The sequence below is a fragment of the Lepisma saccharinum genome, chromosome 9, assembly GCF_977018435.1.
Source record: "Lepisma saccharinum chromosome 9, izLepSacc3.1, whole genome shotgun sequence".
Classification (NCBI taxonomy): domain Eukaryota; kingdom Metazoa; phylum Arthropoda; class Insecta; order Zygentoma; family Lepismatidae; genus Lepisma; species Lepisma saccharinum.
Window position 1 is genome coordinate 59112273 of NC_139237.1, and position 16208 is coordinate 59128480.

The 16208-nt window shown below is 38.6% G+C and overlaps 1 protein-coding gene across 4 annotated transcripts in view; it reads right to left on the reverse strand.

The window, feature by feature from the left end:
* Window positions 1-16208, reverse strand: part of LOC145992069 (uncharacterized) — a 343509-nt gene that overhangs the window by 77332 nt on the left and 249969 nt on the right. Inside the window, exon 4 of one of the 4 annotated variants that reach the window (XM_083128243.1) lies at window positions 6918-7500. The exons of the other annotated variants lie outside the window; for them this stretch is intronic. Coding sequence (XP_082984369.1) covers window positions 6933-7500 — 568 coding nt within the window. The 3' untranslated portion in view covers window positions 6918-6932. Of the gene's footprint in view, window positions 1-6917; window positions 7501-16208 lie in introns of those variants that run through there. 4 annotated transcript variants of the gene reach the window in all.

Sequence of the window (16208 nt, forward strand, 5' to 3'; positions counted from 1 at the left end):
TTGACGTAATCAAATATTTTTTTGAAAAGATGGTTGAAGAGGTTGAGACTATTGGCAGCCTCTTACGCGAATCGAAACGCTGCGTGAAAACAACGTTGAAACGTTTCGGTAAACATTCTTATACGTTCTTAAACGTTTCAACGTTTATATAAGAACGATAAAAAACGTACTGTGATACTCATCTTCACGATTAGTCAAACGTAGTATTTATTCACTGTACATATTTTCCGTTCTTAAATTCTAATAGTAACAAAAACCTTCCATCTCTTATTTTTTATATTTAATTCTGTGCAAATCACATGCCTGGAAGCTTGCGTGTATCACCCTCACTGTTTATTCAGATTTTGACCTTAACTATTGATCATGCATTTTTATTGCATATTTCCTATGTCAACACAAAATATATATTTTCTCTTGGATTAATTTTAACTATGATGATGAAAATTAGAGAAAAAATAGAGAGGGAGAAAAAAAGAGAGAGAGTCCTCCTCCGTAGCTGAGCGAGTTACGGCGTTCACTCGTCTTGAGAATGTTCGCTGCGAGACGGCATAGGTTCGAATCCGGTTCTGGTCGGAATTTATTCGGGCTACGTATAAGGCCGGTAGCAACCCACCATCAAAAAAATTGGGGGAGCTACAAATGACTGGTGTAAGCTGGTTTCAGATATCTTCTATAACAGCTGAGGGTTCGTCGTGCTGACCAAACGTCACCTCGTTGCTAGTTAAAAATAACTCTAGGTAGGATTGTGGAAAAAGGGAATCGGGAGATAGTCCATAACCCTTCGAGGTTTTAAAATATGAAAACTATTCATTCCACAAATCTAATTTCTCGTCATTGTCACGTGAGATTTCTTTTCAATATAACTTCTGTAATACTAATTAGTTCCTAAGTAGAATAATAAAATAGACAGAGAGATATTAAAATATGAGTTCACTGTTTAAAAAAATAAGCATTAACACAATTTTTATATTCACATACCTCTTTACAAAAATTCCTGAGCACATCACTACAAATAAACAAATCTAGTGCACACTAGAGCCTTGGCTTATCAATACCTATGGGGTATCCTACAATTACAGTCAAACCACAACCTCAATTCTCGAAGATGTGGCCTCTCCATGTAAAACAATTGCGACGTAAATATAGTAGATTTTGCTTAAATATCTTGTGACATTCATACCACCTTTATTTTATTTGTTATAAAGAAGTATTTGGGTGCGTTGTTTATAAAAAAAGCGAGTGGGGGGATTATATTTCTTATGCATATTGAACAAATTGGTCTTAACTCATAATCATGCCGTAAGAAGAAACAAACTCGTGGGCTAGTGGTTATCGCACTGGGTTGTCACTCTAATGGTCGTAGGTTCAAATTCTCACAGTGGCAAAAACTTTTCGTAAGCTTTATTCGTTCCCGTTGTTACTATTTGAATTAGTCTTCTTTGAAATTAACAACAAAATATTATACAATTAATTCTCTCTTTCAAAATAGTAATATGAGGAAAAGTTTTTTATTATAAGAATTGGTAATTTTAGTGGTCTCAACACATCTAAAATCCAAAAAAAAAAATGCTAGATCGACGTTATTTTCTACTGAATTCTAAATCCACGTTATACACAGATAGGCTAATAGAGCGTGGACCTACAGTTTAAAATAAGATACGAACCGACCAAGTGGTAATGTATCGACGTCTTGTAATCAGTGTGTCCTATTCCGAGTTCCAGTCAGGTCGCATAATGTTTCAGATTCCATTTTAAACATATCCCGAGTCGTGATTAGCCTATGTGTGCAAAAAGTAATATTAAAACAAACTCTTGACCTCAATAATACAAGTTGTGTATTTTCTTTCAGCTGTGGTTCCCTCTTTTTCGCGAGAAATAACAAATTAACCTAATCATTAACTCAACAAATAAAAAAAGCATCTCTAAATTAATTAATAAAAAACTGTTATTACACCCAAACCTCTATTTTATCGTAAATATAAATAAAATATCATCTCACATAGTAAAAACAATATGAAAATTGTTCTAATAAGTGATATATGATTGTCAAACACATACATGAATACATTATGTTACAGATTCCACCGATGTAGTTTCCGGTGAAGTGATTATGATGAAATAACTTTCCGGTTCTCGTCGGTGGAAACCTTTGATCGCACACCGGACACGTTTCAATGTTATTGTGAGATTGAAGTTCATCGCTGGATAATAGAAGCATTTGGTTTCGATTCGCGTAAGAGGCTGCCAATAGTCTCAACCTCTTCAACCATCTTTTCAAAAAAATATTTGATTACGTCAAATTTGATTTGATTGATTATTCAAAAACTGGAATAATTGTACCTTTCGAATCGAATTTATGGAGGGGTAGAGAGAGGGCCAATATGGATAGGTTAGAAACAAGTGATGTTATGATGATAGCCGTTGCCATTTCAGAGTGGCAAATGTTTAACATTAATTGTTGAATTTTATTTTAGGCTAGGTATATTCAACATGCCCCACTTCGTCAATTTTATTAAAACAACCATTATTCATCCTCATCGTTACCATTAGCCAAAATAGCCTCGCTTCTTTTTTTTCCACAATTTTCGTAGTGATCTCCGTTCGCAATTGGCTTTTGTAGATTAACAAAAATCGTCTGAAGTTTGAACACGTCATACCGGTGCAAGCTGTTTTTGTGATTGTTCTCCTCGATTATTCAAAATATCTAATTTTCGCATATTCAAATACACACAAGTGAAGAGGGGTTCATGCCACATTAGTGATTTTAAATTGTATTCTCGGAGCCATGCACACATTTCCTAACATTGTTGGCTTGTAGTCGATGAGTTGTGCAGGTACAGCTGTGAAGTTGTTAATAATACCCAACACAGACAAATCACCCAACATTGCTTTTCAACATAGATTTTTAACTAGAAAATTGTTATGATTACAGTACACCCTTATCAGTATACAATAACATGGCGCCATTTTTCTGTTTCTGTTGCCAACAAAAGCAAATCTACAGACCACAGGTTTGAGAAATAAGACATTAACTATATTTTGCATACATGTAGGTACGCCCCGCGAGGTGTGTTATTGGAAAACTCAATACATGTAAGCAGTGGAGTAAATTTTTTTTCTTTTATTTTGATGTCCATGTATTTATCTGAACCCTCTTGTCCAACCAAAACAAAAACTCCGGTCCTATCTGGAGACTGCAAAAACTAATATGTATGTTTATTCAGAAAAACTATCCATGGACAATACCGTTGCGCCCTCCATGTGCATTTTCCTTGTTGGCTGAACGCGAAGATGCCCGAGACTGCTTTCGAAATTGCTTTCAGCCTCGCATCACGATACAGCCGTTTTCTACAATTCTATTAGCCTACTATTATTATCTAAAACTATTTCATCACACACAATCACAAAAATAAAAAAAAATAACATTTCTCTCCTTCACTCGCTTTTAGCTATCGTCCAGTGTTCTTTTAGATAGCAGGTGAATCGTGACTAGCAAAAATATTGAAATCGAAATATGAATTATCCGTTATAACCCCCCCTCCTCTTTTTTTCTCACCCCTTCTTTACATGCACGCTCGATGACATTGAAATAAACAAAAACACACCGCTATGCTTAACAAAAAAACATCCATTGTACAACTCTATAGGTCGAGGTTCATAAGCCTCGTACATCTCATGCGAGGAACTGCATATCTTGTTTACAGTTTATAATAGTATCATATTCCTTCACTCGGGAGATTTGCAAGACAGCTCATTACTAGATCTGTTTTGTCAATATAAGAATGCTTGCTATCAGTAATAAAATTTTTATGGTGTTTAACCTAACAGCTGAGGGGGGCGAGGGCATTCCACATTTACCTTTGCTAGTGCAATAAATATCAATATTTTTAAGTTATGCAATAATTTTTGACATTATATTCATGTCCATTTCCAAAGCTAGATTTATATACACAAACAACTCGCTCTTGCAATATATTATCTATTGTGAAAAATTCTCGCATGTTCGCGAAACAGGAAATACACGTCATAGCTTCCGTGAATCGAGCGCAAGATTACTGGAGCACGCAAAATACCGTATGCTAAGAATAAAATATTCCAAATGCAGGCATCATGCACAAATAGAATAATCAGGTTGAATTTACAGTCTAAAACCACCATGTTCTGGCAGCAAGTATCAAAAACATGTGGTTAGAAGATTTTGATAGGAGGGTGAGTGAAATAGTTGTTGCAAGTTACCTTTTAAACCCAGTACATGTGTAGGAATATATTGCATATAAGCTGTCTCACTCTCTCCGTATGTGTGTCAGGTAGTCGTGTCGATCGTTAGTTGTATGTCACAGCTTAACTGTACTAGGTAATATTTTTACATAAGGTAAGTTGGCATACTCTGCGAAGGTATATGTTTCAAGCTTCTAGCTGTAAAAAATTAGCTTTAGCCTATTTGCAAAGTGTAAGTTTGGCTCGTCGAAAGCAACTCAAACAGTGTTGCCAGCTGTAGGTTAATTTTCCCCCGTTATACAATTACAAGAGGTGAGTTGCTTATACCCTATCTGGAAGATGTGTCCATGGCTTATGTCGTAGGTTAATTTAGTTTGCAATAAATCTTGTGTGTTGGCCCTTACAAGTAATATAGCTGCCTTTCTGCCTTTGAGTCACCTGTAAGGCTATATGTAGGTGGGCAAGTAAGGTTAGTTTAGTTTACGATAGATCAACCTGTCATGCTATGTACTATTTTCTGCTTTTTGAGTTACCTGTAAAACTATATGTGGGTGGGTGTGTGAGGTTAGTTTAGTTCACAATAGATCGCACTTTAAATTTGCTCACACTCTCTCTGTCTGTGTGTCGTGTCGATCGCTAGTTGTATGTTACAGCTTAACCCGAACTAGGTAATATTAACTGTACTTCAAAAAATAAAATTGTGTGTATCTCATGTCAAACTAGAAATAAAAAAATCAAACATTAAGCATTCATGCAGATTAATTAAGCCGTAAATTCAAAATTTTGGCCTCCACACAAATCGCATTACATACATACATACATGTGGAAAAAACAAAAGTATGCATGTTTTTTCACCCGTGGCATTTACAAGAGCCCCCTGTAAGTAAGACTAATCGGGGCTAAACCTACAGTTTCAAAAACCACTTGTGCAAGTATCGAATCCTTGAATACCACTGCACCATAAGGGAGAAGGTCCGGTAAGAAGAGGGTGGGGGTAGAAAGCTGGAAACATTAACACCGCTATTGCCAGTTAGTATCTTCTTCATCTTATTGCATACTTATCATCTTATAGAAGATTACGCCGTCAACTTGTAACTTGTAGGTTAGCCTCGCCTGTGAAAATATCATATGTTTAAAAAACAAGAGGTTTGTGAAGCAACTAGTCAGTGTTGCCAACTCCTATTGGTAGGTTAGTTTCGCCTGTGAAAAATCACATGGTGAAATTTTCTTGGGGTGGGTTGAGCCCCACTGAGCCCCACTTTTCGAGCTTAGAACCGAGTTGATTGGTCTACTACACAGTACAGTCGATTTCAAATACCGCTACAATACAATTTTTGCAACATGAGGAGAAAAACATTATAGCAGAAGGCCCAAAACATCATAGAAGAGGTCCCGTTAGGTCGTAGCAGGGGCCAGGGATTTCCTTAACAAAAATAAATTTTGATTATCACACACACACACACATTGTAGAAGATCACACATGAGAGTTTTAAAAAACAAAACACATCGTGGCAGATTACGCTGAGAGCACAAGGTCGTGGTAGATTACACTGAGGGGGCTTACAGTAAAAAAAACAGCCTCCTTATAGGAAAATATCATAAGTCATTTCAAAAGTAGGTCAAAAAACAAGTTAGCATAAGAGCAAAATTTGCAGAAGATAAAAAATAGCTTAAAAAATAATATCAGAGTTTTTTCTGTTCATTTTTTCTCTCATTGTAGGTTAGTTTAGTGCATAAAACATCGTAAAATAAAAAAAAATAAAAAAAATAAGTTAGCATAAGAGCAACATTTAAAATAGAATAAAAAATAGTTTAAAAAGTAATGCCAGAGCTTTTTCTGTCCATTTTTCTCTCATTGTAGGCTAGTTTAGTGCGTAAAACATCATAAAATAAAAAATAGATCAAAAAATAAGTTAGCATAAGAGCAACATTTGCAGAAGGTAAAAAATAGCTTAAAAAGTAATGTCAGAGCTTTTTCTGTCCATTTTTTCTCTCATTGTAGATTAGTTTAGTACGTAAAACAGATTACGCTGAGAGCAGAAGCCTATTAGCAGGTCGTAGTAGATTACACTAAGAGAGCTTACAGTAAAAAAAAACAGCCTCCTTATAGGAAAATATCGTAAGTCATTTCAAATGTAGGTCAAAAAGCAAGTTAGCATAAAAGCAACATTTTGAAATAGGGTAAAAAATAGCTTAAAAAGTAATATCAGAGCTTTTTCTGTCCATTTTTCTCTCATTGTAGGTTAGTTTATACCCAAAAACAAAAACCTTGGTGATTTTTTCGAGTGAGGTGTTGGCAACACTGCAAAAAAATAGGGCTCATGCCTTACGAGAGCAAACCGTTAACATACACCGTAAAAGGCTACGCCTCGCCCCCTAAGTTGGCAACACTGCGAGAAAATAAGGCTCATGCCTTACGAGAGCAAACCGTTAACATACACCGTAAAAGGCTACGCCTCGCTCGAGCTGGCAACACTGCAAGAAAATGAGGCTCGGTGAGATTCGCAGTATTGCCAGCTTTTTGCTTTAAATTAGGTTAGACCGAGATAAAAACCTTGGTGATTTTTTCGAGTAAGGGGTTGGCAACACTGCGAGCCTCACCGAGCCTCATTTTCGGTTCTTGAACCCGGCCACTTATACTACTCAGGCTATTTAAATTAAATGCATATTGCTATACAGCATAACACCATAACATCTTCCCCATGGTTTTCTCATCATACATGTGGGAGAAGTGAATGCTTATTTAAATCATCTTCAGTAGCAAAACCTCTACAACACAATCTGCACAAGTAAGGTTTCGCAGCATGCATTGCTACATGCTTCTTTAAGATTGAACTTTGATTAAATTGCTTGTCACACACAGGGCAAGTATATGGTTTCAGTCCAGAGTGGATTCTTGAATGTCTTTTCAGATCTGACTTCCAATTAAATGCTTTGTTACATGATGGACATGAGTATGGTTTCTCTCCAGTATGTATACGCATGTGGTTTACAAAGTGGGATCTATGAGCGATCACCTTGTTGCACACACTGCAATGAAAGCCACCTTGTGGTGTATGTGAGCTATAAGATTCTCCCTGTCCAATTGGTGGTGTCAAATTACTTGCATCTTTATCCATTCCAGATCTAACTAATGTTGACTCTTCTGAGTTGCAAAGCTTGGATGTTGTTTTAGAGATAGTGAAGTTGCGAAGACCTTTACTTGCAATCATGTTAACTTCCCTGGTTGGTGAATGTCCTTCTAATACAACACTTCCTCTCCCAGTATTTTGGAATAAGTACCTGGAAGCAGAGTTCTTAATTATAAAAATGTATTGTTTCATTAGAGTTCTAAATTATACAAAAATATTAATTTACTACAATTCCTAGTTTATCATCAGAATAAAGTACATGCACAGAGAGAAAAGAAAATGCTGATTACATTTACTGAATACATGTATTAAAAATAGTGGCCGCGATGGCTCAGTCGGTAACGCGTCTGACTACCATGCTAAAGGTCCCGGGTTCGATCCCCGGCCGGTTCAAATCCGGGAACTTTTCTAACGTTGGAAGCGGGCCCCGGTGCCCACCCAGCATCGAATAACATGGGTACCTGGGGGAAACCCTGGGGGGTAAAGGCGGTCAGGGGCGTGTTGCTGATCACATCACCCCCACCCACGACTGGATCAAGAAAGTGTGGGGCGTTACCCCCACACCCCCTATACACCTTCATGGCGTGGTGCTATGCACAGGGGAGCACTTTACTTTTTTACCTTTTTTTACGTGTATTCAAAATACAATTTTTAGATAGAAAAAGAAATTTTACCCACATCAGCATCACTTGACATTGACATGAAATATGTATGTATCTTCATTTAGCATCAATTTTCTGCACTTTTGAGAATTATGACATGACAATGAGCATAACCGATTATTAGACAATATTCATAAATAACATGCATGCACAGGTTGGGATTTGAAGCTACGAAATTCGGAAGCATGATCGAAAATCGACTCCTTATTGCACTTGGTCACCAAGCTGGCACGGGACAGGTTTTTTGCCTGTCAAAAAATAACATGATAGCTCCAGCATACATGTCCAAAATGTTATGAATAACATATTCTTTGGAGACGAATGTGTGTGTGCATTTATGAATGTATGAAAATTCATTTCACTACCTTGAAAATAATGTAAGCTTGCCAATTCATTAACTACAATTCAGAAGCACCATCAAGTATTGGGTGTAAAAATACTTCTCGGCACATTTTAAAGCAATAAAATGCTTATTCATGGAAAATAGGACTTACATTTTAATTGTCAACGTAACCTCCAATGGAATTTACACACTATTGCCATCTTTCGGTCAGCTTACATATCCCCTGGCAATAGAACAATGGGGTTTAGAGTCAATAAACACAACAATTCTATTTTCCACCTCTTGAACGTTTCCGAAGTGAAAATGTATTAGGTGCAGCTGGAGGGACCAGAACAGATGGCAGTCTGAAGGGGCCAGGTCAGGTAAAAGTCACATGAGGCAGAAGTCCCTAATTCAATTAATAGAGCATCTCCTTAGTTCCTTTTCCTGTGTGTGGTCTGGTGTTATCATGCAGCAATATCATGTGACTAGTCCCATTTCTGTAATTAGTATTTTCCTCTCAAGTTCATTACTCTAACAAATCAGTTGACTTTCATTTTTCGATTTTCGATCAACAGTAGCTCCAGTTCTCCATCTTCCATTTTCTTTGGCTGACTTCCAAATTAAAATTCTTATTTCTGAATCACTGAAACAACTTCTTGCAATTGTAGTGATACGGCATTTTCACCCAAGGCTGAAAAAATCTTATCCTTTGCCTCAATGGCACTTTTCTTCATTTCATACAAAAAACAAAGCATGCGGTGGCTGATATGCTGCTTCTTGAATGACATTGTGTTCATGACATGTTACCTCATCTGCTAGTTGGGTATTTTACCTTCTTAGGTTGGTATTGGAGTGACCAAATCTTGCAGGGAAAGTTCAAATTTGAACAATCGCAACAATAAAGTACTGTATAATAGGTTAATTCATTTAGGGCCAAGAATACATTTGATAAGTTATGCTTATCTTCTCTTTCTGTTTTATATCTCCATTGTGAGGTCATCTATTTTGTACCTTCCTTGTACCCATATTCATAATTCCACGATATTAACTGCAAGGAGACAAATGATGGGAAGTTGGAGTTTTTCACATACAAGCACAAAGGCATGAATAATACTCTGGTAACTACATAAATATGCTATTAGACAGGATATTTTTATTTTCTGAAATAAGAAATTGCGATCCAATTTTTCACTGAATACAGTTTTGAACCTGAAATTGACTTGTTTTTGTACAGAAATTTTGCTTTTTTTATTTACCAAACATATGTCTCTCTCTCAATTCATAATTTTCATTAGAGATCTACAGCTGATGAGACATAGATGATGAAATAAAGTAGGAGACAATAGGGAAACTAGGTGGTGACAATCAGAGGAGTTGAAAAACAAAATTCATTTCAAGTGTAAGCGCCACTACTACAGAGACATTTACACAGGTAAAAAATATTACACAATTTAATTTCAGACTGAATTTATTATTTATACATTTACATAGAATTTTAAAAATACACATTAAGAGAACAACAGCAATAAATTTATTTGCATTGAAAAAATAAACACATATTTGTAAACAATATCATTAATTTTATTTTTTATTAATAAGACAGGAAGGTAAAGAAAATGAATAAATGAAAAAGATACCTATTTTTACCTTCCATGAACAAAAAGGGATCATTTCTATTGTGTTACACTTGATATACAAATTCATCAAAGCCAAGTTGGTGACAAGAATGATAGAAAAAGGAAAACAATATCCACACTGAAGTTTTGTCTACCCAATATTTTGTTGTTCTATATGTATATAAATTCTTAATTTAGTATGATTTAAAGGAAAGTTTGTATTAAGATCTGTTGGCTGAAAATCATCTCTTTTGTCTCCTTTCACTAATACAGGAATATGTTCAATACTATATATTGTAATATACTTGGTTTCATGTTGCAAAAACACAAAGACAATAAAACATTTCAATTTAAAAAAAAGTGTATGTAATAGTGGGAAATTACATAAAAAACTAACATTCAAACTAAATGTACACTTAACAATTGGTATAGAGTATAACACAGTACCAAATGAGGCTGAATATTCCTCATGACACACACGTACATATATATATGCACTCTCCTCCTTCCACTCCCACCCCAATTCACTCCCAAATCCACATGCCCTCTACTGCCTGACCCTCCCTTTCCACTACCCCCCTCCTCCAGTACCACTAAAAAAACACAAACACCAAAGCTGCACCCACAATTCTCGCACCTTGGTAAACAACCAGTCCACAGACAAACCCACCCCCACCAGACCCATGGTCACCAATGAACCTAACCTACCCCAATACAACCAAAGTATACTAAATTTGTCCAACCACAATCTCACCCTTACCGAAATTGATATTTTATCCAAAGGCCTCACCTTCTCCCCCACAACCAATTCAGTCTCCTCTTCGATATCCACACCTTTGCCAGACATCTCAGATGACAACACTTCTGGGCAAAAAAAAAACTCCCCCCAGACCACGACCAATGAAACCGACTCAAGCCTCCTTCAATTTTGTCCACCATCCTCCCAAGACCCACCCCCTGCCCACCAACCACCCCCTGGAAAGGTACATCACTGCCAGCTCATTTCTTGTTAACCTCCACAACAAACCCAACCTGAATCCCTCTCAAGATAAAGCCCTTCAAGATTTCCGCCAGAACCACCACATCAAAATCCTCCCAGCTGACAAGGGGTCCACCACGGTGGTCTTGAACTCTCAAGATTACCTGGCGGAAGCCACTCGCCAGCTGGCTGACTCCTCCATCTGCAAAACCACCACGGTCGACCTTTCAGCCACACACCTCAACAGAATCCAGGACTTTATCCACATCCGAAGTCCCCCAGAGGGCCTGACAGCCTCCACCGTATCCATGTTCATCCCAGACAACCCCCGCACACCCACTTTTTACATGCTGCCCAAAATCCATAAACCTGGCAACCCTGGTATACACATTGTGTCCAGTTACAATTCACCTTCTGAAAGAATCTCAGCCTTTGTCGTCTCCCACCTCCAGCCTCTTGTTAAAGCTCTGCCCTCCTACCTCCGGGACACCAGCCACTTCCTTCAGAAAATCAACACTCTCCCACTATTACCTGCCAACACCATCCTTGCCACTATCGATCCTACTTCTCTCTACACCAACATATCTCACTCTCATGGCCTCTGCTCCATAGACTCCTTCCTCAACAACAGACCAAAACCCCAGCACTAATTTCCTGACCCATCTAGCTCACCTTGTCCTCACGTGCAACAACTTCACCTTCGAGGACAAGCACTATCTCCAAATCCGGGGCACAGCCATGGGTACCAGAATGGGCCCATCCTATGCCAACCTGTTCATGGGCAAACTTGAAAGAGTTCCTGGAGACCCAATCCCTCAAACCTCTCCTCTGGCTCTGTTTCATCAATGACATCTTCATGCTGTGGACACATGAAGAACCTTTACTGACCACCTTCCTAGACAAACTTAACCACTTCAGCTCCATCAATTTCACCTGGACTCACTCCACCAACCAAATCACCTTCCTGGATGTGGATGTGGATGTGCACAAGAAGGAAGGACATTTGGAAACCTCCATCCACATCAAACCTACCAACCATATGCAATACCTACACTTCTCCAGCTCCCATCCCTTCCACACCAAGAAAGCCATCCCCTTCTCCCTGGCCCTCAGAGGTCAACGCCTCAACACCTCACCCACCTCCCGACAGAACTATAACCTCCGCTTACACCAAGCCTTGACCAACCGTGGATATCCTTCCACCCTGGTTACTAAACAAATATCCCGAGCTGCTTCATACACTACCACCAAGAAACCTGCCACCAATCCCCCTGCACTTGTCACCCACTATCACCCCCACCTAAACAAAATCACATACACTCTATGTTCCCTCCTTCCCATCCTGCACAGTGATCCTGACACCAGAAATATCTTCCCCGATAAGCCCAGAGTGATTTTCAAATGCCCTCCCAATCTCCAAAACATCCTGGTCCACCACAATCCACCTACTCACAATCAACTCGCACCCGCCCAAGGTGCAAAATCTGCCCCATATTTGTCACTTCCTGCACCCTCCAGATCCACACTGCAACCAGAAAATTCATCCTCTACTCCAAAGGAACCTGCTACAGCTCTAACCTAATTTATATCCTCACCTGCAACATCTGTGGGAGCTTCTACCTGGGGGAAACATCCACAGCCCTGAACCTCCACATCAACAACCACCGCTCCTCCACCCAAAACCTGGACTTTGCTGTTGCCATTCACACCAATCACCATAATATTCCTTTTAATGACTGCTTCCAGATAGCGATCGTCCACTCCTTGCCCCAATCCACCAACACCTCAATACGTAGAAGATGGGAGAGGGCCTACATATCGACCATGAATGCAACCACACCTCCAGGCCTGAACAAGGCCACCCAGTAACGCCCCTCATCCCCTATCCTCACCCTCGCCACCACCTTTCCCCAATCCCCCCCACCACCACTCACAGTTTTCGACAAGCCTGGCAAAAGACCCACCTATACTTTTTGTGGCACTGTTAACACTTTTTTTCGGGACCTGGCAACCCTGCAGGTCATGGTAACTCTTCGTTTTTGTCACAAAGTTCTACAACGTCTCTCTACTCTTGAAGATGTGACACACCGTCACGAAAATTCAAAGTTTTTCTGCGTCCGGTGAGTGTTTCCTCTCTCCTCTTTCACTTTTTATTTAGCCCTTGTGGCCCATATATATACACGAGGGTTGGGGAGTAAGGCATGGCAACCCAGTAATAATTCGACAATCGAAGGATGTATTAAAAATTTGTTATATACAATTGAAAGAGTATCCATTATGGATATGTGCACATGTTACAAAAACTTGTCTGATTATGATCTCCCGCATTGTCCACAGCACGCCGCCATCGATGTGGAAGACGTTGAATACCATCGGCAGAACCATCCTCTTCACCACGCCTGAAGTTTTTGTGATTTATGACGTGCCGTTAGGGAGAAGCATCCAGACCTACTGCATAATGCAATCATACTCCACGATAATGCAAGGCCACATAAGGCAGCTTGTGTACGGGACCTACTATGCCGATGGGGATGCGAAGAGTTGGAGCACCCAGCGTATTCACCAGATTTGTCACCGTGTGATTTTGACCTCATCCCCAAGGTGAAGGAACCACTGCGTGGTACACGATATGCGACTCGCATGGACATTGAAAATGCTGTGCGACGACAGATCACCCGCTTCAGACATGGTAAAGAGGATGGTGCTGCCAAAGGTATTCGACGTCTTTCACATCGATGGCAGCGTGCTGTGGACAATGCAGGAGATTATTTTGAAGGTTTGTCATAATCAGACAAGTTTTTGTAACATGTGCACATGTGTATGTCACAGGGTTGCTTGGGATTTCTTTCATGATTCCTACCAACAAAATATCCATAATGGATACTCTTTCAGTTGTATATAACAAATTTTTAATACATCCTTCGATTGTCGAATTATAACTGGGTTGCCATTACTTACTCCCAAACCTTGTATACTATATATGTGGGTGTGAGTGTGGAAATTTTCTCATCATGTATGTGGAAGAAGTGAATGCTTATTTAAATCATCTTCTGTAGCAAAAGCTCTACAACACATATTGCACAAGAAAGGTTTCGCAGCATGAATTGCTATGTGTCTCTTTAAATCTGAATTTTGATTAAATTGCTTGTCACACACACGACAAGTATATGGTTTCAGTCCGGAGTGGATTGTTGAATGTCTTTTCAGATTTGATATGTCATTAAATGATTTGTTACATGTTGGACATGAGTATGGCTTCTCTCCAGTATGTATACGCATGTGGGTTTCAAACTTTGATCTAAAAGCGATCACCTTGTTGCACACTTTGCAATGATAGCCACTTTGTGGGGTGGGGGAGTTATCAGATTCTCCCTGTCTAATTGGTAGCTTCAAATAACATGCATTATCCTCCATTTCAGATGTAACTACTGTTGACTCTTCTGAATTGCAAAGCTTGACTCTTGTTTGTGACATAGTGAAGTTGCGGAGACCTTTACTTGAAATCATATTAACTTCTCTGGTTGGTAATTGTTCTTGTAATACAATACTTCCTCTTCTGGTATTCTGGAGTAAGTACCTGGAAACAGAGTTGTTAATTTTAAAAATGTATTATTTTATCAGAGTTCTAATTTATACAAATATACTCATTTAATACAATTCTTACTTCATCATCAGACTAAAGTACATGCATGGAGAGAAAAAAAGAAAATACTCAATACATTTTCTGAATACACATTTTTTTTTAAAAAAAATATAGATAGAAAAAGAAATTTTACCTATACAAGCATCAATTGTTGATAACATGGAATTTGTTTGTAATTTTCTTTAGGATTAATTTTTTTGCCCTTTTCGATGAATCACGACAATGAGGATAACAGATCATTAGATAAGATTGATGAAGGGCAATGGAGAATGTGCATGCCCAGGTAGGAACTTCAAGTTGGGTACTTTGGAGGCAACATAAAAAATCAGCCGTTTATTGTACTTAGTCATCCAGCTGCCATGGAACAGATTTAAGACAGTTTCTACGGAAAATTTAGACATGTTCCTAACTATGCCTTAAATCAAAAGAATAAAGTAAATCAACAAATTGATACAAAATGGAAACTGACAAGTGAAAATCTCTTGAAGGAGAAAGTCGAGCCATGCAAAAAAACACTTGAATATAGTTTATGATTGATAACCATCATGCAAATTGCAACTAGAGAGAGTAACTTTCCCCTAAATTTAAGCAATATTAAAAGCTTCCTCAAATACATGGTGCAGGACTCATTCCAAATAGCGTTCATGAATTTCTCTTCTTGTCTTCTGTATTTTCGTGACAGTCACACACAACATTTCCATTCCCAAGTCAGTATAAATCACAGTAACCAGCATCAATTCAATTATGAAGAAAAAAATGTACTTTAAGCCTAAAGTTTAAAATAACAAACTCGTTGTGTATTGAATAACATGATAGCTTCAACACACATGTCCAAAATACGAGAGCAAATCAAAAACTAAAGGCAATTTTGTGATTTCGCAGGAATAAACGAAGACTGGATGTGTCTGACGTCACCACGTGTATACTTGGAGTGACGTGGAAGTAGGAGTATCCATAACTGCCCCATTCAGTCAAGTATCGCGAAGCAAAAAGGTCACATGTATGGACACATCACTCAACAAATGCACCATCGAGGAACAGCATGCTGTAGTGAATTTTCTGAGGTCGGAGGGAGTCAAACTGGCAGACATCCACCGTCGGTTGTTAGCACAGTATGGAGCAAGCACCATAACTCAACGAAAGGTGAATGAGTGGATGGACCACCTGGATGCACAGGTGTAATGGACTTTAGATGACGAGGTCCAGCAGACGGTGCAGACGTGGTTTCGTGAGCAACAAAATACCTTCTTCGTGGACAGGATACAGAAGCTGATTGCATGATACCAAAAGTGGATTGCCATGCAGGGGGCATATGTGGAAAAGTGATATGTGTAGTTCTTCTTCTTGTGTGGAAATAAAGATGTTATGTGAAAATTGCCTTTATTTTTTATTTACCCTCGTATAAGTGTGTTATGTTATGAATAACATATTCTTTGGTGACAAATTTATGTGTGCAATACACTCACGTAAACTGCAATAGGATCAATCAGCGTTTCCACTTACAGTGAAAGTATGTTTTAAGTTCACTTAGAGTATAGGTATGATAATAACCCCTGTGCATTGTGCCAAAACCAGGGATCAAAACTGAGGCTTCTTGATTACAATGAGGTAGATGTAACAGAACACCATCAGGA